This window comes from Glandiceps talaboti, chromosome 5, assembly GCF_964340395.1.
Source record: "Glandiceps talaboti chromosome 5, keGlaTala1.1, whole genome shotgun sequence".
Lineage (NCBI taxonomy): Eukaryota > Metazoa > Hemichordata > Enteropneusta > Spengelidae > Glandiceps > Glandiceps talaboti.
The window spans coordinates 22,241,695-22,266,731 of NC_135553.1; the positions used below are offsets into that span (position 1 = coordinate 22,241,695).

At 37.2% G+C, this 25,037-nt stretch overlaps 1 protein-coding gene across 1 annotated transcript; it reads right to left on the minus strand.

Moving 5' to 3' along the window:
• Positions 1 to 116: 116 nt before the first annotated feature.
• Positions 117 to 15,926, minus strand: LOC144435502 (arylsulfatase B-like). Its single transcript, XM_078124094.1, has 16 exons — positions 15,860 to 15,926; positions 15,222 to 15,290; positions 14,377 to 14,488; positions 11,703 to 11,754; positions 11,435 to 11,538; positions 10,837 to 10,949; positions 10,410 to 10,507; positions 9,129 to 9,230; positions 8,617 to 8,680; positions 7,327 to 7,424; positions 6,663 to 6,796; positions 5,947 to 6,005; positions 5,330 to 5,447; positions 2,439 to 2,521; positions 1,340 to 1,438; positions 117 to 292 (listed from the first exon to the last, which is right to left on the minus strand). The coding sequence occupies exons 1-16, from the start codon at positions 15,924 to 15,926 to the stop codon at positions 117 to 119; spliced, it is 1,548 nt and encodes a 515-aa protein (XP_077980220.1).
• Positions 15,927 to 25,037: the final 9,111 nt, after the last annotated feature.

The following is a 25,037-nucleotide window of genomic DNA, read 5'->3' on the forward strand; positions in this document are numbered from 1 at the left end:
CACTATATTGGTAATAGGCACAATGAGCTTGTAAATTATTTTTCAAATTTGTCATTACTGTCGGTGGGTAACATCAATTTGCAATATTAGCTGTGCTATTAACTACATTGATATGTTTAACACCATCCAGGGGACCATATACCACCACGATTTTTAGGGTTGCCACTTTCAAAGTCAAGTTCTGGAAAGAACGTAGGAGGTGCAGTCTCAATGTATTTCTGGGCAGCTTGACGTAACTCTTCCACCTTTTCTGGCATGCTTCCTGACAAGTCTGTGGTTTCTCTTGGGTCATCTGAAATGACATACAAGGTTAATCCCTGTTAAGGGGTAATGTACTAACTGAATAGTGTACGGGTGATTCAATCAGTCATCAATTTAGGCTACATGATATTTGGCACATCTCATGCAACCTTTTTTATTACCAAAATTACAAACGCAAAATTTCAGGCACTGATAGGACACATGCATATGAAATGTTATATTTTATCTCACTGTAAACACATATAAACAGTTATGTGTGGTGAATCTTCTTTGTTTCATCTGAGTGTTGTTGATTTGTGTTCACTGTGAGATAAAATGTATCATTTTATATGCCTATGTACTATCAGTGTCTCTGTATTCTGTTAACAAAAATGTAAGACGTAAAAACAAAGTTCCTCCAAAATGAAATGCTATAGTCACTCTGTTTTGGTAGTAAAGAACACAGTGCCGGCAAATTGAAACTCTATAGTCACTCTAGTTTGGTAGTAAAAACACAGTGCCGTCAAGTTGAAACTCTATAGTCACTCTGGTTTGGTAGTAAAAAAACTGTCGCTAAATTGAAACGCTATAGTCACTCTGGTTTGGTAGTAAAAAACAGTGCTGCCAAATCGGAACTCTATAGTCACTCTGGTTTAATTTGGTAGTAAAAAGAACACAGTGCCGCCAAATCGAAACTCTATAGTCACTCTGGTTTGGTAGTAAAAAGAACACAGTGCCACCAAATTGAAACTCTATAGTCACTCTGGATTGGTAGTAAAAGAATACAGTGCTGCCAAACTGAAACTCCACAGTCACCCTGATTTGGTAGTAAAAAAACACTGTCGCCAAATTTGAAACTCTGTAGTCACTCTGGTTTGCTAGCAAACTAAATTAAGCCATGTTAATGATTAATTATAATAACGATATGGTAGAAGTACACAAACATTGATAAAAGGATTTAAAAATATCTGACGACGTTGTCTCCAACAGTTTGCTCAAAATGTATCAAGATATAAGATAAATTAGAATAAAACAATATTTATAGTATTTATATGTTAACAATATGACAACTGAACCCTCAACATTCGAATAAACATACCTGCGATGTTGAATAAAAATGTGGTGTTATAGGGAAAGGGATTTCCAGGAACATCGGGAATATCGGGATCCTGCAGATCTATCGGAGGGTACCAGTCATCTGTGTATGGGTGTAAAATAGAAAGTAGGTTACCCGTACGAAATTTACAAGTTTGCTACATGCTTGCACAAGTTTGCAACATGCTTGTAGACAGATTGTATGGTATATCTAGTAAAGATTTCGACAAGCTCGCGCAAGATTGCAAACTAGGCAGCGAAGTTTTAGTCTCAGCTACAAGCTTGTGACGTACTTGAAATACCCTGCAAACTTGCAAGCTTTAATGGTAGGGTGCTAGCGTACTTTTTTAAAAGTACAATTTTGCTAGAATAGACACATAAATATATTCAAATGATTTAAAATTGAATGCTGTTCAGATTATATAGTTTATAACAAAACAAATGTACTTTTGATGGACATGAATGATGTATAGAGTTCTAGCACACATGACAGAAATGATTACAGCTTTGTTGTTAGTTTTGTCAACTCTACTCCGGGAGTTATGTATATATGCAAGTCCGGGGTATACGTAGACAGCGTTACTGGTCTCATGCGACAATTTCATAGGATTCCTCTTAGCTTGCAAGTTTGCAGGGTATCTCATGTCATGATGATGGTTTTCCGGTTCTAAGATGCATTGTGTGAGACGACGTCGCCAATGTTGTTACCTTTCAACTTGTTTTGTCTTTATTACATTTGAAATAACATTTTCATCGTGACATGATGGAAAAACATGTTGACCACCTGTTGATTGTGAGTAATTTTATGAAACTAAGACTAGATGTTATCAACGACAGAGAAGGATTTTGCTGTTAAACCGAGTGGTACAATCAGGTGACAGTGCTAGCCATCCCTACACCCTGCATATAAATGAGATCAATAACAGAGAAGAATTTTACTGGTAAACCCAGGGGATGGTCAGGTGACAACCACTCCCCTTGTAGCGCCTGCAACCTCCCCCCGTGCATTGTGTGGGGAGATGCGCAATGCATCTTGGAGTTGTACCGACAACAGGTCTAGCACCAGTTAAAATAAATCATAAGGAAAGAACAATTCTACTTACCCTGTCTATTAGTTGGAAAGGGTAATTTGGGCATTCTATATCCTATATTCCATTGACCTTCCATCAATTTGTAGTCTCCAATCCTGTAATTATAAAATATTGAATATAAGATAAGTGTACAATATGGTGACATATGTGCCAGTGATTACTTGCATCAGTTCACATCCACACAATGACAGAACCCCCCATGACACGTGTGTGCAACTGTGGCGTACTCCCAAGAGTGCGTGCAGTGTTCTCTGCGGCCGTACTTCAACGAGCGTAGTGAGTGAAAGGGTACCAGTGAAAGTGCAGCAGAAAACACTGCCAGCACAAGTGCAAATACCCGCTGACTACCACACTGGAACTCACGTGGCATGGGTTCTGTTATTATTACATATGTTTTCGGAAACAACATACTTCTGTAAAGGTGACACTGTGTGATTGAATGATATATTTGCATATCATTTGCATGCAGGTATGCAAAAGTAATGTTTCTGATGTTGCACTGCAGTGAAAATACCGCGAGAATTCGCACACACCAGTGCAAGTAAACTGTGGTACATATTAATAATAATTTATTTCCAACAATATATAGTATTTACAAATTACAAATACATTACCAGTCAAGATAAATATGTATATCAATAGCTAGGGGGAAAGGGGGAATGGAAATAGGTGTCAGGCAACTAATCTAGTCCAACCCCTATAATACATTTGATAATTGACAATACATATTATCTGGGCATGTCCAATATGATATACTAAATCTGGGAGCCTCAAAACATAAAAATACATGAAATACACACAGCAAGAAAAATAACTATACAAATACCATTATATATCCAATCTAAACTACAAATTTAACCGACTGTAGATATTTTTTAAGCTCTCGTTTAAACTCTGACCTGCATTCATTGGTATTCTATTTCATATTCTCTCACACGCGTACTTAAAATGTAAATTGACCCGACCTGTGTTTTAAAATTTATCATTCCTTGTACGTTGCCTTGTTGAGTAAGAATGACCGAGTTTAGTAAAATTGTGAAAAATTTGGAAGCATATTATGTAAAACGTCATATAGACAAAGATGCTAACTGTAGGTTATGTTGCTGATAAATATTCAAAATACCCAGCTTCTGAAAGAATGGTTTCTACGGTCCATTCCATTTGCCGAATGTTATATTTCTCAATATGTATGCAGTACTATAGGTTGATGTTCTGCAGTGAAATACTGAAAACACTACTGCATACATGTGTGCAAATAAGCAATATCAAGTGAACACATGGTTATATTTTGAAAAATAATCTTTATATCGTGAATATGGTTTTTGTGGACAAATCAAGGTTGTACAACAGAAGGGTCAACCTAATAGGATCGCCTGTAAGCCACCCTATCGAGGTCCGTAAACTCAAATATACAGAAGATGTGTTATCATAATTATTATCCCAAGCTTTACTAGACAGCACCTACATGTAAAAAGTGACTACATAGGGTTGAAATATTTGTGAAATATACTTTGATAGCATCTTGACAGTTAGAGGTAGGAGGGAGAGCTTGAGACTGGGATGTGTACACCTCATGTGAGGTTCCTAGGGGGTTTCCCCCTAGAAGCCCTGGAGATTTTTTACTCTTAAAGCCAATGTTAGGCTATTCAAACCGTTTCAAGCACGCCAAGCTTTACACGACTGCACCATCAAGTATCAGAAACTATTTTTCTTATAACTTACATAGGTTTGAAAGGTGTTTTTAAAAAGTTAAATGGCATCATTATAGTAAAGGTCAACGCATCTAATGGTCATGTCATCGGTAGGGGAGATTGGACTTTTAAGGCAATTTTAGACTATCTTGGCAAACATTTCACATCTTTAAAAGACAATATCATCTCAAATTAGCACAGGATGAAAATCTTTAAGAAAAGTTTAATACCATTATGACAGTCATTGGGGGTTTTTCCCCTGGCAGATCTGGAGGGTTTTTTGTTTCTAATAGCAATTTTTAGGTTATTCATAGCCTGAGGTAATATTTCCAAGCTTTGAAAAGCTAACGGAAATGTGAGTTTTAAATGAGTCATGTCACATAAAAATGGGCCTGTAACATTGGTATAGGGGCATTAATATAGCATGTATAGTAAAATCACTGGTATGTTAGAGAACTTTAGATGGTCATACCTAATGTATGATAGAAACTGGAATCTGACGAGATGGGGTGATTTGTAGTGTTAATAACATGTAGTGCCCGAAATAGAAAGTGTATTAATCCCTTCTGACAAGTTCATACTGAAGAGTAGAACAATTTAGATGAACCTTTTTTATATAAACTATCTATGCAGATTACCATTACGAAACGGCCAAGTTCACCTTTGCCCCAAAGTGCAATATAAGTGAAGCATTGATTGTGAAACAGCCAAGCATTTGCATGACATGTTCTGTAACTAGCGTGGTAGCTAGGTAATACATGTATATGTATATGTATAGTTAAGTTTCAACTCTTATTACGTGAAGTAATATAAAAGAATTGATGTAAGAAACAGGGACAAGAAAAAACATGTACATGTGCCACATTTTAGTCAAGGCTATATGCCATTGTAGAAATGTATTTTTTGATTCTATCACTAAAACAGCATGACCCCCCCCCCCCCACACACACACATTGCCAATTTCAAAAACAGGGTGACCCCCACCAATCCATCATCCCCAGGCCGAAGAAACTGACTGGTCCCTTATTTGGGTAAAATTGAGAGCGCCTGCGAGTGAGATCTAGACTTATGGAGATTTCTGATATCATACATGGGTATTTTCCACAAAATGTATTGAGTATTCGGAAAGATCAAAGTACTCAGGTTACTGGGGTTTTAGAATTTACTAATTTTAGCAGTGCTTCACATTTCACAATAAATAAATGGTTGTACCTCATGACGTAATGATATGAATCAGGGTGAACGTCCAGGTGTTGAAGAGTTTCCGTTCTTGGTGTCGGCGATCCCTTGGATAGAGTATCCCATATATTCATACCGTCCAGTTTAGGATCTAGCAGTATTCAAAAGCAAAAGGCAGAGAGTTATACACGTATAGAGTATTTTGAGGTTCTTTCTACTGACTCAAATGGGTAGGCTGTACCACTCAGCCATGTCCCACTCACAAGACGAGTGCAAATTTGGGGCCGGGGTACTTCTGGAGTAATGACTCGAACATGAACACGAAGAGACGGGGACGATTGCTCAAACGGAGCCAACGGGTGCTATGTTTGCCGGACGTGAATCCACGATAGCCTATGGTCCGACTGGGAAAGCCTTGACAGTTCCACAGCGCCATCATATGGAGCGTACAACATAGCTCTGTCACGTAGTCCCGAAACTGAATGGAACTCTGTGTGTGTGATTGTTTGTATGTAATTATCTGCATCAAAAGAAAATTGCTGGGAACAATGCCCAGCACAAAATGTTTTTTAAAAGGAAAAAAGTTTAGATAACAATGGATGTTATTCGTTAGTTCTGTTTTATCTATCAATGTATACTTATATCCTTACCAGGTTTTCCACCAGCTAGCGATAGGAATGTTGGGAAAAAATCAGTAACATGTATTACTCTGAAAGAGACAATAAAACGATTCTGAAGGACAAAGTTGAAAGCATTCATAATTGACGATATTCCACTAACTGCAGATACTTGGTTAGGGTCAAGATTTTATATTATTGAAATTAAGGTCATTTATTTCCAAAGGTTTTAGTACTGAAAAGACAATTTAAAATTTAACACCATTCCTGGAACAGAATTTAAAGGTATTTAAAAAAAAAAATATTTTGGCTTGTGGAGATTTATTCCAGGATTTAAGATTACATTAATTTTGCACGATTGCCAAGAAACACCTTTGTTTTGTATTGTTTTACAACGGACTAGCGTTGTCTCCTGGGAGTCAGCAGACGTGCATAGGTGTTAGATGAATAATGATTGTTCGTGACTATTCATCTAAAGGTAATAAGCACTAAGGAGTTATGAATATTCATTGTGCATCTAATGTATACCTAGCGTTTCTCAGAATCGCACAAACTATATGTAACGATAAATCATAAAGGAATTCTCCAAAGCAAAAAGTTATTGAAAATACCTATATTTCCTGGAGTGATGAACAAACAATTGTATGTCAAAAGTTTTACAAAACACAAAGAAATTTGAACTTCCAGACAATTTGTTAACTAAAAATAACCTTTCGAATTAAACGAAATCTTAAATCTACAGAACTTACTCATTGTTAACATAACCTGTCTTCTCTAACAGTTTTCCGCTGATAAATGCAGGTGAACGGATGGCTCCTTCAAAGGCAGTTCCGATACCAGCTCGTAAAGGCCAATTTCTTCCAAGTGAAGCGAATGTTCCATGCTGGTGATGTTGAAATAGTAGAGACTTTGTTGTTTAATATACATTTCTGATCAGGCTGTTTCGATTTGATAATTAAATAGAAGGGCAAAAAGAGTAGTAATATTGGCCATATGATTTATACTGACCACATTTTGTTTAGTAAATACTTTGTTTGTTGTGACTTCTAGATTATCAACTCCCTAATGTCCCACTTTAAGAAAACTGGATTGGAAAATAAAACTGAGTACCAATGTACACAAATAAAAATATATAAATGCTAACATCTTATGCAATCAGAAAGGCTTTCCAGATGACATTGACGTGAATACCATGACAATGAATTCACCAACGTGCAAATAATACGGGCGATATTTCATGTTAAACGTCATCAAGAATGCTTGATATTAGGATGGGTATAATATATAATGATAGTAATTAATCCCACCTAAATAAACATATTATCAACTCTACCTATACTACAGCGTCATTATATAGTAACTATTTCTGTTGCAAAGGAATTCCAGAAAATTAAGAATGTTCTTCAAACTTACGTCAGAAAGGTACAGGAAGATCGTGTTCTCCCACATTCCCTTGGCTTTTAGTGCCTTCGTTATATTTCCTATGCATTCATCGAGTAGTGAGATCATAGCTAGAGAGTGTAAACACATACATGTACACTGTTATTAGATGGTTCATAGTTCAAATTAGGGTTAAAGTTTAGGTGCTGTTAAAAATGTGTAATTTATATGATATTTCAGTGTATTTTAACATTGAGGATCATTACGTATCAGCAAATGTTCAACAAATATTTATAAGTTGGTACCATATATATATATATATATATATATATATATATATATATATATATATATATATATATATATATATATATATATATATATATATATATATATATATATAGGAAGTCAGTGGTAAGATTTGTCCGTAGTACAGTGCTCGATACGTCTGCACGCAGAGCGGAGTATATGTTGAGGGTAGAAGAAAATCAAGTCGGGTTTTTCGTCTCTACAAGCCTGTTTCGTGAGTAAATCACTCGTCAGGAGATGTTGATGTACTGAATATACCTTGTATAAATCGTGTGGTGTAAGGCGGGTTTTACCTAGGGTGTTGAGTGGTGCTATTGTTTGTACAAAAGGTGTCAATTATGTGTGCGATGGGTCAGGTGTTACACAACAATGTTTTATTTCGATGGCGACAAGAGGATACAAGTTCATTTCGTTTATTTAATGTGGATAGTTCGGGTCGGCAGATAATAAAGAACTTTTCTTTGAGGCATAAATTGCACTTCTTGCTTGCGCTATTGTAGGTTGGGTGGGATGAAAGTGGTCGCCAGGAAATGGAGTGGTCGATATTTTTATCCTTGAGGGTCCAGATATGTTTGCTGAGTTCCGTAGAGTTCCTATGTTTAGTGTGTCGGAATGATGCTGTGTGGTTTCTGTACCTTGTCTTAAACTCGTTTTCTGTGAGCCCGATGTATGTTTCTGTAATGTCGTTGTCCTTGCGTGTGACGGCTGCTTGGTAGAACATATCTGGACCCTCAAGGATAAAAATATATATATATATATATAGAGAGAGAGACAGAGAGACAGAGAGAGAGACAGAGAGACAGAGACAGACAGGCAGACAGACAGACAGACAGACAGAGACACAGAGAGACAGAGAGAGACAGATAGTAATTAGATAGATAGATAGACAGACACAGACAGACAGACAGACAGACAGACAGACAGACATTTCTCATTTCTCTGATATTGTCCGTCACACAAAATTCATCAAATCTATTCAAATATTAGTTCTACTTGCATCTCTCTCGACCTTACCTCTCTGAGTACGTATACTAGAGTCGTTGATATTCGAGTACAAGTCTTCAAATCGTTGTGGTGCCTTGTGATGATAAGATAATACATTCACAAGCTTAAGTATTACCAGGGTATGACGGTCTCTTTGTTTACAGTAATTTTTTTTTTTACTATTTATCAGTAGTCGCACTTTAGCATCGTTATGGATTCTCTTTTGTAGCTGTCGTTGCATTGAAAAATAATATTACAGTGACCATGTGGATAAGCATTTAGTATTTTTAATTTATAAAACAATTTTATTCCTACTTTAGAAATCAAGTCATGTTTCTCAATCTTGATATATTTTGTTTGTTTGTTTGTTTGTTTGTTTGTTTGTTTGTTTGTTTGTTTGTTTGTTTATTTGTTTATTTGCTTACTTTTCATAATTGTAAACAATAAGATTGAGCCCCTCTGATATAACCCTCAGACCACTAGAAGTCTAGTGGTCTGAGTATAACCATAACAGTTATGTCCTGGCGAAATCAAATACTTACATCCCATGGACCGTGGGCTATGATTGATCCGTGGTGTAAATACAATGGCGTGGCAGGATTGTGACTTGATATGATGTTAACTGCTCTCTCAGTCAGTAGTTCCTGTATCATAAGTAAAGAATCAAATGTAATTATGTAACTGCAATATATGATGCGTTTCCTGTGTTGCTTGCTTTATTATCAATTAATTGTCTGTCTGTCTCTCGGTCTGTTTCATAGTAAACAGAAAGTTTTTTTTAAGCCTTAGGTTGGAATTTTCAAAAGAATAATGTCTGTCTGTCCGTCCGTCCGTCTGTCGCTGTCTGTCTGTCTTTCTGTCTTCTTATTTTCTCCCTGTCTCCCTGTCTGTCTGTCTGTCTGTCTGTCTGTCTGTCTGTCTGTCTGTCTGTCTGTCTGTCCGTCCGTCCGTCTGTCGCTGTCTGTCTGTCTTCTTATTTTCTCCCTCCCTGTCTGTCTGTCTGTCTGTCTGTCTGTCTGTCTGTCTGTCTGTCTGTCTGTCTGACTGACTGACTGTCTGTCTGTCTGTCTGTCTGTCTGTCTGTCTGTCTGTCTGTCTGTCTGTCTGTCAGTCCGTCCGTCCGTCCGTCCGTCCGTCCGTCCGTCCGTCCGTCCGTCTGTCTGTTTGTCTGTCTGTCTAACGTTGCCTTTCAGCACGGTCTCTCAGTAAGTATGCATGCATGCCTGTCTGTCTGTCTATTTTTGACATCTAGAGTCAGGACAATATGAATTCTCACATCTGTGTAATAAGATATTCATCAACACAACACCAAAGAAATAAGATTGTGTTTGATGTTTCGAATCATTGAATGATTATATGTGATTCACAGGGCACTAAAATTAAGTATCCTTAATGACTAATGTGCGAGATTAAGGGCATTTATAACATTTATAGCGTCGTAATATAATACAAATGGATGCCATAATATTAGCTATAGCACTTCACAAGCCAAGTTGACCAAAAAATATGGAATTTATACCCTGGTCGTTCTACGTCACGACAACTCGCGTCAATGTCATGAAGACGTGAGTCTAGGTCACTGGTTCTGCTGTGTTCGAAATATGAGTGAAAACGTTCAAAATTGCCATTACTTTCACCAATTTTTCTTTGATATTACTGTCGCTGGTATAATTATGTCATTCTCCTATATTTTTCTTCCTTCAGCCAGAAATACTAGCGACTCGTAGTGACAAGGCCCCTATTAGGTCACTCTTATTTTCCTTGGCTGAAGGAAGAAAAATGTTGGGAAATAATATCTAATTTTATTACATAAGGTTATTTACCGATACGTGTTTTCCTTCTTGGTTTAAGACTACACCAGTATTGTCGTACAACGAAGGATAAGGAGGGCCGTAATTGAACCTTGTGGCGTTCGCTTCACCTGTGGTAAAATGAAAAAAATATAGGGTATTATGAATTCCAAAACGATGCATCAGTGTATGCATAGCTCTAGTAAAATTAGCAACATTTTTATGACAGATTTGGCTACCAGACGATGGAGAGAGCGCCAACAACGACTGATCTTTTACAGTTTATGGTGATCGTTGTGAGTGGAAAGAACATATATGCATATTGGAATGTCAACCTCATAAAAATCCCCACCACTAGATACTGACATAAAATATAATACCAAGTAATTAATGATTTGAGCTAATATGACAATATCATGAAATGGGTATTTTGAGATATTCGACAACATTAAATACTTACCAAAATTAGTCATGTGAGTTAAATAATTTGTGTACCATTCATGTGTTCCAAAAAAAGAGTCATAACCACGATATGTGGGTGTTACATCCCATCGACAAGACCCAAGGTGCCATCTGTTTGCCAATAAAAGTGACGTGGTCAAAAACCTTTATTTCTGACAGGATATTTAAACTAATTATACAGATCATGAGAAACTTTTTTATCTGAGCGGTAACCACCCACCTCTCCACCCCAACATACACACAACAGCACCCCCAACAAACACACACACACACACCCATGTACACTAAGTTTTTCTTACACTAAAACACAGATTAGCAATTATACACATGTACATGCACACGTAAGTGCAACTTATCCAAATATACAAAACCGAATGTCACATACATACATACATACATACATACATACATACATACATACATACATACATACATACATACATGTACTTGTGCATGAACGCACACACACACACACATGCACAAAGACAGACGTATATGTACATATGTACAGACAGACAGACAGACAGACAGACAGACAGAGACAGACATATAGATAGGCAGATTGACGGACAGACAGACATACATGCTATACTTACTTTCCGAGTATATGGGTTGAATATCCCAATGGTTTCAGTGCTTCACCTAATGTTGTCAAATTTCTCCATAAGTAAGCTGGTTGTTGTGGATAAATAGTTGCACGCTGAAGAAACAAAGAAAAAATGTGTGTATAAAGATTCTAATCCATAATTAATTTTGTAATTTATTCTGAAAAATGTGCCAAGACTTTCAAGACAAGCATTTAAATCCTGATAACACTATAACTGTTAGCCCATGCACATGAATAGAAAAACATGTATGACTCACGCCAAGACCTGCTCTGAATGCATAGTAACCAGTCAATAAGGCAGCACGTGTTCTATAGATGAAAAATATATTTTTTCATATATGTAAATTGTGTAGGCAACATATCTTGAAGGTGCACAAATATACCATACAATATGTCCCATCAAATTCATTTGTGGGTCCGCACCCAAAATCGGCACATGTACAACGTTTAACTATTGGAATTAACAATTTTCAGTATGGATATTGTTGGTTGTCTGATATGGAAAAAATAATACTGCTACAGCTAGTATAACTTTAACACTGCAAATAGTTAATTCATTCTGATTAATAATAAGATCAGGTGTCTAGTAGTCGTTGATAGTATCCTCACTTGATGTCAGTGTGTAAGTAACCATGAAGGAGATATGGAAAATTTACTTGAATGGCAACAAATACTGTGGGTGCTGATAGTATTTCATCACTAGGTGATCGTACATGTTTAAAAATGTTGTTGCAAGGCAAGTACAAGGAGTTGACAGTAACAATAAGGGCATCGAGACTAACCCTCACCCCCATCTCGCATTTATTTCGAAAATGTACCCTCTATCCACAACTCATATCTAAAGTCAGATGTTATATTTTATTAAAGGTTTGTTATTCCTCGTATTTATGGATGGACCATTTGATATCGGGGGGGGGGGGGGGGCTTCGAAGATTAGGGGAAAAAAGATGCCAAATGGAGTTGCTTTAAAAAAAATATCCGGATATAAGTGGGTGATGGAAAAAAAGACGAACCATTGCTGCTAGGAAAAAGAATTCTTGGCAGGGATATGATGCACAAGATCGAGTGTACTGTTCAACCTGTTAGTACCTCTCCAACCAAGACACTAGTTACAGAACATGCCATGTAAATGTTTGGCTTTTTCACAATCAGTGCTTCACTTATCTTGTACTTTGGGGCAAAAGTGAACTTGAAGGTTTCGTAACAGTAATCTTAATCTAAATTGTTCTCGTCTCTCCAGTATGAACTTGTCAGAAGGGATGAATATACTTTCTATTTCGGACACTACATGTATCGACACTGCAAATCAGATTCCAGTTTCTATTATACGCTAGGTATGACCACCTAAAGTTCTCTAACATAACAGTGACTTTACTATACATGCAATATTAATGGCCCTATACCAATGTACGGGTGACATGTTTTATGTGACATGGGAAACTCATTCAAAAAATTATATTTACTTTAACTTTTCGAAGCTAGGAAATAGTACCTCAGAGGCTATGAAATACCTAAAAATTGCCTAAATAGAAAAAAACCAGATCTGCCAGGGGGAACCCTTAGGACTTCCTTGCCCCAGCGGTCACTCATTCATCAAACCAACACTAAGATTCACCAAAATTGGCTTTAAGAGTAAAAAACCTCAAAAGCTTCTAGGGGGAGACCCCTTATAAATGGTGGACATATCCCAGTATCCAGCTTTTCCCCCTACCTCTTAATTACTGTCAAGATGCTATCAAAACTGTACTTCAAAAATTGTTCAACCATGTGTATTTGCCTTTTACATGTTGGTGCTGTCTTGTAAAGCTTGGAAATTATTCCCTTTCTCAAGCTTTCCCACTGCATTTCATTGTCAAGATGCTATGAAACTCAATAATTATATGACAGTGTCATCCCTGGATCTCATAGAGTATTTGCAAGACGGTCAAGCAGTCCATACTGAGCCACAATAAAAAAAATACCTGTAATGTGAATATGATATGGGGGGGGGGTCATCACATGCTTTCGAATTAAGGGGGTTAGCCTGTTTTCAGTTTTACATATATGGGGGGGGGGGGGGGCAGTGACTTTTCGTTGGCTCGATGGGAAAGACCACTACCCCCCCCCCCCCCGGCTGGAGAAACTGACATATCTGTCTGAATGTCGGAGCTCACCAATCAAGTTTCCGATTTGCATTTTCAGTATGACATCATACCATGGCATAAAAAACTGTCAATAATTGAAAATCAAAGATGTATTGCAAAATAGTCTTTATTTAGTTTCCTAAATATAATATATGTGTGATAGAACAGCATCTTTTTACTCTCTGTATTACCCTGTGCCAAAAAAGTAGGTGTTCAAAATTGGCGTCATAAAATCCGGATATCTCAAAGAAGGAAAGAAAAAAAATGTTGCCAGCATAGCTGAAGGAGAAAAAAAATAATTCACAGGCAAGTAGGTGGGAAAAAGATAATGACACACCACCAATCTTCCACGCCCCCCGCCCCCCCCCGATTTCAAATGGTCCACCCCTTATATAATGATGCAGTACATGTACAGACATGTCCACAATGCCAGTTGGTTCATTTCAAGTGGCATGTACAACATACAAACATATGATGTGGATGATATGAATGAAGATTGGGAATTTATTTCAAATTAGATTTTGAATTTATAAAACAATATTGGCATGGCTTAAAAATTCCTACACGGAAAATCAATGTGATAAATTACGCAAGGTTAGTAAATGTGTAAACTCTTTGTTGTTGTATTTACAGTAACAAACCTTTGACACATTTTTAGGTAGGAAATAAGCCATGATTGTTTTATGAATAAAAAATAAAAAATAAATATCCATTCCTCATCCATATGGCCACTTTAAAGGCCTTGTGTAAAATGTATTGATGATTCAAACTATGAATATATAACAGCACTTGGTTATTCGATACTCACGGAGAGCACGCTTGTTGAACATAGGTTTGATTAAGAATGACGCCCTCTCTGGCCAAACCTTCCATGTTTGGTGTGTGCATGGCAGGATAGTTCCATGACACATCAGACCAGCCTGTAAGTTTAAACAAATTTAAAAAATTGTGATAGCGGATACACGCATAATGTGATATGTAAATGTTTGCGTGCGTGCGTAAGCTTGCTATTCTACTTACCTGTGTGGCATGACATCACAATGACAATATTTGGACTCGATCTCTTCTTCCCTATTATGGTAATGATATCGAAATTAGTAATGTATACCATCACGAAACATCGATGCTGGAGGGATATATTAACTAATTACGGCTCCTCAATTTGAATTATCATAGATAGTCGGATGAGCACGAAAACTGTGAACTTTAGGGTAAAGTTTTGAAATTGGCACACATGTCCAACTTTTGTGTGCAAATCTGTTCTGATATAGTGTGTAAATTTCTTTTACTGGAAAGACTTCTATTGTTACAGAAGCTGTCATTCAACTCATCTGTCGATGTCAGAGTGCCTTGAATAGTAGGGTCTCGAAATTATTGTCAGTTTTCTTGATTTTAAGCTCCTGAAATGGAGCAGAAAACACACCGTGTCAAATAAACCGTATACTAAAGTCATTGGTATTATTATTACTCTAGATAGTAGAAATAGGGCAACCTGTTCGTTGATGAATAAAAAAAGAGAACAAAACAGAGAGAAGTAACTCGGCGGTAACTCTTATAGTGAAAATGACGGAAACTTAATGTTTGGAAGTATAGATATAAGTCGAGTAACATAATATTGGGTATTTTAATGCAAAACAAAAAATCAATATGTACCTCCACATCCATTGTCAGAATCTTCACCGCTGTCATCACCTTCATTGCTGTTCTCATCATCATCACCAGCTGTTAACATAAATCATAATCTAAAACATTTCGAAATTTCTCAGATTTTATTTATTACCACTCCTTCAGCGAGTCAAGATATACAAGATGGTGTCAGACCACTACAGCAAGTTGACATTTGTTATAACAAAATGGTATGTATTTGTATTCCATTCTTTTCATCGCCAATACGAGGCTGTAATGACGTCATCGGTCTGGGCTTGTCAGCCTTCGTTTGGGGAAAGGGAGATTAGACTGCGCCCACAACGGCTGATCTACCAGTCTACGCCAATGCTTTCGCTCTATTTATTTCTCTAAGTCATATTTTATGAAGCATATTATCCATAGTAGACGGATCATATTTCTAATTTGCCGTTCCAAAGTGACTACTGTTAGAAACTTTTTCTGTCAACTTATTCAGGTAGCATTATCATTGGAAGTTGTTATTAAATATATTGATTTGTCAATGCCGAATTGCCCTGAATTGCTTTCAAAGTACTTTATTCAAAACTGGAGCAGAAAACATTACATCTAAAAAAAACCCTAGGTACAGAGGTATTGCTATTACTCTGGATAAATTCAATACTTACCGTTAGATGGCGTCACCATCAAAATAGCAAACATGTACATGAACATCAAAATAAGGACGAACTTCATCGTAGAAGACGTAGTTCAGGCTCCTGTAATTTGTCAATTACGACCCACAGTTAGGGAGTGTCCAGATTTTACTTTGGGGGGTGGGGGGCGGAGGATTTTCGGGGGGGCATCAATTCTTCTCAGGAAAAATTAGGGGGGGGGCTAAACACAAATTTCACAATTTTCGAGTGGGGGGGGGGTCAAGGAAAAAACCCATGATTATTTAATGCAACATAAACCAATCTGCATTTCTGGCACTTCTCAAAGTAACTTGTCCAATGTTGTCTGCGAGGATGTGCAAGACTTGTTTCATCATCAGTCTTATTATCAGTACATGAATTTTCTGAGCTATCAGTATCACAATTGTCTCCATCACTGCCTAGAACACGCATTACAGAAGTGTCACTTTCAGTCTCAGAGTCACTATCTGTTTCACTCATGTCCATGATATTAGTTTTAATTTCATTAATTTTGCAGTCAGTTTTCTAGATCTAAATTCTGGTATTCCTACGATGTGAGTGGATATTATGTCTAATTTTTCTCTTTTTAATTTTCTCTGTTTTGGCAATTTGTACTCATCAAGATATTTATCTAACTCTTTCACTTTCAGTTTTTCAAGAGTTGAACTCAAGAACAACTTCAACCAGTCATGGTCATTATATTTCTTCTTTTCTCTTTTTTTTTCGGTTGCTCTTCCTGATGTTTAGATCTAATGTATTTTACTCTCTCCATATTTTTCAGATATTCAATGTAGTTTTTGACAACACTTATGCTGACAATATTTTTCTCTGCAAAACGAGATATAGAAATTTCATCATGTAATTGTTTGAAGCATACAGCTTTTTTATTTTGGCACAGGGTTGGAAGTCATCGACAGTTCGTTTTGTGTTTGCGAAATCACCTAATACTGGAAATAGAAGTTAAACATATACCAGTCAAAGCAAAAATGTTGATAGTTAAATTATTTCAGTTTTTGACTTTTCCTTCCAACAATAAAAGTGTTCACATTTACACTTGCATTGTTGACAAGCTGAGCAACAGAAACCGGCATTGGAACTAAAGTTGTTTTCAATACGTATCAAAAAGTAGAACAGTTGTAATTGTGAAGTATTTAATTTAAGTAAGGCATGGCGCTGAGGCTGTATTTGTGTGTGTGTGTGTGTGTGTGTGTGTGTGTGTTATGTAATTGTATGCATACATACATACACACATACATACATACATACATACATACATACATACATACATACAGACAGACAGACAGACAGACAGACAGACAGACAGACAGACAGACAGACAAACAAACAAACAGACAGGCAGAGATACATACATACATACATACATACATACATACATACATACATACTTACATGCATATATATGTACATTGTGTATGTATAGTGTGTTTGTGTATGTGTGTAAGTCTATGGGAGGGGGCATGGAAAAAAATCAAGAACTTGCAGGGGGGGGGGGCATCAATTTTTCCCAAGCTTTTGTAGGGGGGGGGGCATGAAAAAAATACACAAGGAAAAGGGAAAATCCTCCGGGGTCCCCCTGGAAGTAAAATCTGGACACTCCCTTAGCCGTCAGCTTACATGTAGTGGCAACCCCTATACCTAAAAATATGTTGAATTATGACGAAATGTCATTGGGAAGCTAAATGGTGCAGATTCTGAGCTCAAGGAACATTCTGAAAATAAGATAATAACACAAATTACAAATTATCATTAAATCACAGGAGTAAGTAGACCTCAACAGATACTTTAGTATTCCCGGTTTTAATCGATAAACTCTCAGAAATGTTATCCTATATATTCGTTCACTTCGCTCAAATAACAAAAGTCTACTTCATATACCCTGTTGTAATACAAAGTCATACGGTGAGCGTGCGTTCTTGCAAGCAGGGCCAGTCTTATGGAACAGTATACCACTTGAACTTCATTCTTCACCAACTGTCGATAAATTCAAGAAGGACATCAAGCAAGACACGTCTGTTTGCCAGAGCTTTCTTAACTTTATTTTACACTACTGTTGTTCCTGGTCAGTGTCATAGAACATTACGTCGTATTGGATTTAGGCGCTATACAATTTATTTTATTGATTGTTTGATTGATATACATCATATAACTATAACTCTAATAAAACACATCTTAAAAGTAGTTCCAATGTACTGTCTTGAGGACGGCCTATCACACGTAGCAGTGGTTGTATGGCAGAGGTGGTGTGTTTGTACTTTTAAAAAAGGAAGTCACTTTTAAGTGTGTTGACTAAACTGATACATCAATTTTACAACATTTTCATCGACGTCACGGATCAATCGTGCTCCAGTTGTCTCATAGAAAGTCCCAACCTACCCAATTACCCATCCGTACCGTGAACTCTACTACCATAAAATTGTTAGGTGAAACCTGAGGAGGCACACTTGCATGCTCAAACTAAAGTATTTGCTTGTAGATTTACATGCATGTCAAATGTTTTTTATTGCACCGTCTTACAATGTATCAGTGTTACATAAGCTTAGCCTGGCCTTCAAGTGTATTTTCTGAGTAGGGTTACATTATAATAAATACGTAATTGAAAAACTATCAAAACATTCTCTTATAAAGTGGCGCCATTGTAAGATTTATTATCCCAATCAAACTGGTTAGAGAACAATATGGAATTTGTACCTCTGGTCGTGGACACAATTGTCACTGGTTCTGCTGTGTTCATATAGGCTTGGAGGAAAGAGTAGTTTTATACCAAACTTATCCATGATGTACTTGCAAATAATCTTTGCCGATTTAATTTTATTCATCCCCCCTATAGAAATTTCACATCTATTATAAATTAATTTAGAAATGAGACTTGATTTTTTTATTGCAATGTGGTTGGTGGGAAAGTCAAATATACTGACCAAGATATACGATCATTTATATACGTCTTGTATAATAATTCTATACGTATTGTATATATTCTAATACAGTGATCACTGCGGAATTCGTTATTACTCAATAAGTGCCTAACTCGGCAGAAGCATTGACCCTCACACACCATTTACATATGCGTAGCCCTTGAAGGCACCCGCAGGTGCTATGTTTGCCGGGTCTGTGTGACACCGGGATAGCCTGTGGACTGTCCGGGAAAGCCTTGACAGTTCCACAGCAATGTGATATGGAGCGTGCAACATAGCCATGTCACGTAGTCCCATACCTCAATGGATCTCTGTAGCATTGTGTGTAATTGTGTGTACATGTATATGTCTGCAGAAGAGAAAATCGCTGGGAGCAATTCCCAGCACAAAATAAATTTAAAAAAATCAACCCCCCCCCCAAAAAAAAAAACCAAACAAACAAAAAAACAAAAAACAACAACAAAAAAAACCACAAAAAACCCGACTGCACTGTAAAAAAAAATTTAAAAATCTGGAATTGTGACACAACTTTACCACAACGATGGTTAAATAGTTAGTAGACTGGGTTAAGCTTGAAATCTGACATCGCTGCAAGTTGTCTTTTGTTTCTGATCTGCTAAATTCCTTGCGTAGGATTTGAATCACCACTGCTCCTCAGTCAACCCAATTGTATAATATGAGTTCTGATGTGACAGTGGACACATTTCTACAAGTTGTTCTTTCGAGGCTTTAATACTGTTGCCTTTTTTATTTCAAAATGGTCAACGTCCTTTGGCCACCACTGTCCACCAGTTATTCCAATTGTAAATTAGTAAAGACCTGATACCACACAGGACAACTTTAACCCAACTTGTCTCGCTGACTAGAAGGTGTGCTTACCATCGACTTGAAGAAATCAAGGCTCACGTGTTGTGCCATTATGGATCTACGTCAGGTATGATAATACATGTACGTCTGCGCCTACAGCTCAGCTTTTAAGACAATGCGTGCATTACAAATACTATTCACCATCATTATGATCGTTTCTTGATATCAAAAATCTTGTTTGCCTTGCTACATCACATATCCGTGTCATTGTTAAAAAACCTTGCTTTTTCACATACATTTCCCTACTTTCAATTTGAAAATGGTTAGGAAAAAGTGTAGGGGACACTCGTGTGTAATCTTCAATGATATAAAGTACATACAAAGTGAATGTTAGGTATACAACAGATAAAACAGACTTACCTCTGTCAGTGAATGTATCTGTTCGTGCCACAACCTCTGTTTAAATCATAAACTGTTCGAACCATTTATATATACCTTTTATGGTCAATTTATCATTCAGTACGGAGATCCAGGTTGGTTAAAACTCTCGTTAATTATTTCTCAAGATTTGAAATGCTAATCGGCAGGTGTGGCTTTATTACTCTTTGGAGCTATAACAGATGGTCTTATGTTTGTTTTCAAATTAATCAGTCATTGTGGTATACAGTATATACAATGATTTATTTAGAAGTTATGAAACGACATGTCATAGAGATGTATAAAGAGAATACAAATGAGAAATGGATGGGCTCAACACCCCACCCTAACCCATCCCCACCCCACCCCCACCCACCCCCATCAACAAACCTCAACTCACAGGCTTTCCAAAACTCGTGACCAGCTTTCACCTTGTTGACAGAATATCGCATTTAAGAATATATACATTTCCACAGTGTATTGTGACATACTAGTCTAGGTCCTGACGGAATGTATTCCATACTACACTGTACTCCATTACTCTACTCCCAGTGTAGTCAAGGTCCCAACGAAACACACAAACATATTACCGATCCTGACCAGAATACTGACGCCACAAACACTGTAACAGTTCATAAGATGTTGATGATGAGGTAAGAACCCTTAACATTCCTGAAAGATATATGTTAACATGTTTGGTCCAAAATTTAGGAGAGACACTTGTACATGCAAGCTTAAACATTTAATTGCATAATATATTGTCACTCGTCCGAAAACTGTCTCATTTATACAAGAAGGTGTTGTATTCGTTCTCTCTAAATTTCCCGAAATAACCTTGTAGATGTTAACTTCATAATAACTTCCTCGAGTTTATCCACGATGTGAAGGACCACGATTCACTTTAATATTCGCCCATGGGCTTACAACCTTTTTGATCCTCATATACATGCACGTCCTTGAAATCGATAGAAAATTCTAGTATATATTAAGTCCGTAAATTGTTTAATTTATACAATGAGATGTTAAATTGCATGTAAATAATCCAAATTAACGCGCTTTACTGGTTCATGCGTGGGTCACTATGACCCCGACACAGTTTGCTGTCTAGGATAAGGAGAATGGCTGAATGGTGAATATAAAGTACATTGTACTTCAAATCGTGTTTATATTCTATTGTATAGTGTTACCACTACACGTACTTGATTTATCCTGACCACTTTATTACCGAATAGGGCGTTGCACCAATTCTGACATATACATAATGTTTAGCTGACTCTTCAGGGTACCCTTTGACCACTTGTTAGGCCCACTGTTAATATAATAACGGGTTCTTGTTTACTATCAGTTGTGATATTGTTACCAAAGGCAGACTGGGTGATCCAATGCAATATCTATGGAATTAATGTTCTTCTTTCTTTTTTAAATAAAACTATATCTTTTAAACTCTAAGCCCTTCTGTTGCTAAATTTGAGTATAATTGTTAAAAATCCTTGTTAAAAATCCTAAATGTCAACGTGAATTTCGTGAATTGTTATAGGCGCGACACATGCACGCAAATCTATACCTACAAAAGGCATGATATAAACTACCCCTCCATACAGTATTTTTTAAAGGAAGGGATATACCAAATGACCACAAACAGTAAAGGTTCACAATCGCGCATGTCCTCTCTCATTGTTTTAAACACGGGCGCTCCCCAGGGTTGTGTTTTAAGTCCATTGTTGTATTCATTTTAAAGTGTGTTGACTAAACTGATACATCAATTTTACAACATCTTCATTGAAGTCACGGATCAATCGTGCTCCACTTGTCTCATAGAAAGTCCCAACCTACCCAATTACCCATCCGTACCGTGAACTCTACTACCATAAAATTGTTAGATGAAACCTGAGGAGGCACACTTGCATGCTCAAACTAAAGTATTTGCTTGTAGATTTGCATGCATATCAAATGTTTTTTATTGCACCGTCTTATAATGTACCAGTGTTACATAAGCTTAGCAGGTTAAACTAAGCCTGGCCTTAAACTGTATTTTCTGAGTAGGGCTACATTATAATAAATCCGTACTTGAAAAATTATCAAAACATTCTCTTATAAAGTGGCGCCATTGTAAGATTTATTATCCCAATCCAAACAATAGAAAACAATATGGAATGTGTACCTCTGGTCGTGGACACAATTGTCACTGGTTCTGATGTATTCATATAGGCTTGGAGGAAAGAGTAGTTTTATGTCAAACTTATCCTTGATGTACTTACAAGTAATCTTTGCGGTTTTAATTTTATATATCCCCCTATAGACATTTCACATCTATTATAAATTCATTTAGAAATGAGACTTGATTTTTTATTGCAATGTGGTTGGTTGGAAAGGGAAACATACTGACCAAGATATACGATCATTTATATACGTCTTGTATAATAATTCTATACGTATTGTATATATTCTAATACAGTGATCACTGCGGAATTCGTTATTACTCAATAAGTGCCTAAATCGGCAGAAGCATTGCCCCTCACACACTATTTATATATACGTAGCACTTGAAGGCACTTTTGACCAATTATTAGGTTAATATTGTGTGAGGTGACATGTTCTCGATCGTGATTTACCCTGTTACAAAGTACTGCTCTGTACAAGTTCCTGTATCGTAGTGGTTAGCATACATGATTAGCAGTTGGGAGGTCACGGGTTCGAATCCCACTGGAAACAGGATTTTTCTCTGACCGACCCAAACCACGGGTGAGTGTTCTACAGACCTGATGGGTGGGCCGTATCACTCAGCTGTGTCTCATTCACAAGACGAGTGAGAATTTGAGGGAGGGGGGGGGGGGAGTAACTCGAAAAATCGGGGACGATTACTCACACGGAGCCCGCAGGTGCTATGTTTGCTGGGCCTGTGTGACACCGGGATAGACTGTGGCCTGACTGGGAAAGCCTTGACAGTTCCACAGCAACGTCACTGTGATATGGAACGTGCAACACAGCCCTGTCACGTAGTCCCAAAACTGAATGGATCCCTGTAACATTGTGTGTGTTTGTTTGTGTGTGTGTGTGTGTGTGTGTGTGTGTGTGTGTGTGTGTGTGTCTGTATAATAGAAAATTGCTGGGAGTAATCCAGCACAAAAACAAAAGCAAAAACAAACAAAAACGACTGCACCATAAACAAATTGGGAATTGTGACACAACCTTACCACAACGATGGCGAAACAGTTAGTAGACTGGGTTAAGCTTGAAATCTGTAAAACATCGCTTAGAGCCTCAGTGCCGGTTGTCTTTTGTTTCTGATCTGCTGAATGCGTAGGATTTGAATCACCACTGCCCCCAGTCAACCCAATTGTATAATATGAGTTCTGATGTGACAGTGGACAGATTTCTACAAGTTGTCCTTTCTGTAAGTTGCCTTTTTATTTCAAAATGGTCAAAGTCCTTGGGCAAGGTATTCGACCACCACTGTCCACCAGTTATTCAAATTGTAAATTAGTAAAGACCTGATACCACACAGGACAACTTTAACCCAACTTGTCTCGCTGACTAGAAGGTGTGCTTACCACCGAGTTGAAGAAATCAAGGGTCACGTGTTGTGCCATTATGGATCTACGCCAGGCATGATAATACATGTACGTCTGCGCCTACAGCTCGGCTTTTAAGACAATGCGTGCATTACAAACACTATTCACCATCATTCTTGATATAAAAAAATCTTGTTTACCTTGCTACATCACATATCCGTGTCATTGTTAAAAAAACCTTGTTTTTTCACTTAAATTTCCCTTTCAATTTGAAAATGGTTAGGAAAAAGCGTCCAGGGGACGCTTGTGTGTAATCTACTATGATATAAAGTACATACAAAGTGAATGTTAGGTATACAACAGATAAAACAGACTTACCTCTGTCAGTGAATGTATCTGTTCGTGCCACAACCTCTGTTTAAATCATAAACTGTTCGAACCATTTATATAAACCTTTTATGGTCAATTTATCAATCAGTAAAGAGATCCAGGTACAGTTGGTTAAAACTCTTTATTATTTCTCAAGATTTAATATGCTAATCAGCAGGTGTGACTTTATTGCTTTTTGGAGCTATAACAGATGGTCTTATGTTTGTTTTCAAATTAATCAGTTATTGTGGTATATGGTGTATACTATAATTTATTTAGAAGTTATGAAACAACATGTCATAGAGATGTATAAAGAGAATACAAATGAGAACTGGATGGGCTCAACACCCCACCCTAACCCATCCACCCCCACCCGTCAACAAATCTCGACTCACAGGCTTTCCAAAACTCGTGACTAGCTTTCACCTTGTTGACAGAATATCGTCAGGTCAGCATATACATTTCCACAGTGTATTATGACATACTAGTCTATGTCCTGACTGGGAACGTATTCCATACTACACTGTACTCCATTACTCTACTCCCAGTGTAGTCAAGGTCCCAACGAAAGGTGTCAAGTGTATGTGAGTGGAGTAATTATGGAGTACACTGTAGTATGGAATACGTTCTCTGTCAGGACCTAGACTTGTGATAAACAGATACTTAATATGTCAAAAAAACAAACGCACCCGTGCAGACAATTTGTAATGAAAGAAAGATATGAGTTTTAATAAAACTATAAATAATCATGGTTTTGGTCGAGAAATGATCGTTCTGAATAGATAGACAAGGAAAGTTCCATAAATTCTCAAAGTCATGGTATTTATGACGATATTACCGATCCTGACCAGAATACTGACGCCACAAACACTGTAACAGTTCATAAGATGTTGATGATGAGGTAAGAACCCTTAACATTCCTGAAAGATATATGTTAACATGTTTGGTCCAAATTTAGGAGAGACACTTGTACACGCAAGCTTAAACATTTAATTGCATAATATATTGTCACTCGTCCGAAAACTGTCTCATTTATACAAGAAGGTGTTGTATTCGTTCTCTCTAAATTTCCCGAAATGACCTTGCAGACGTTAACTTCATAATAACTTCCTCGAGATTATCCACGATGTGAAG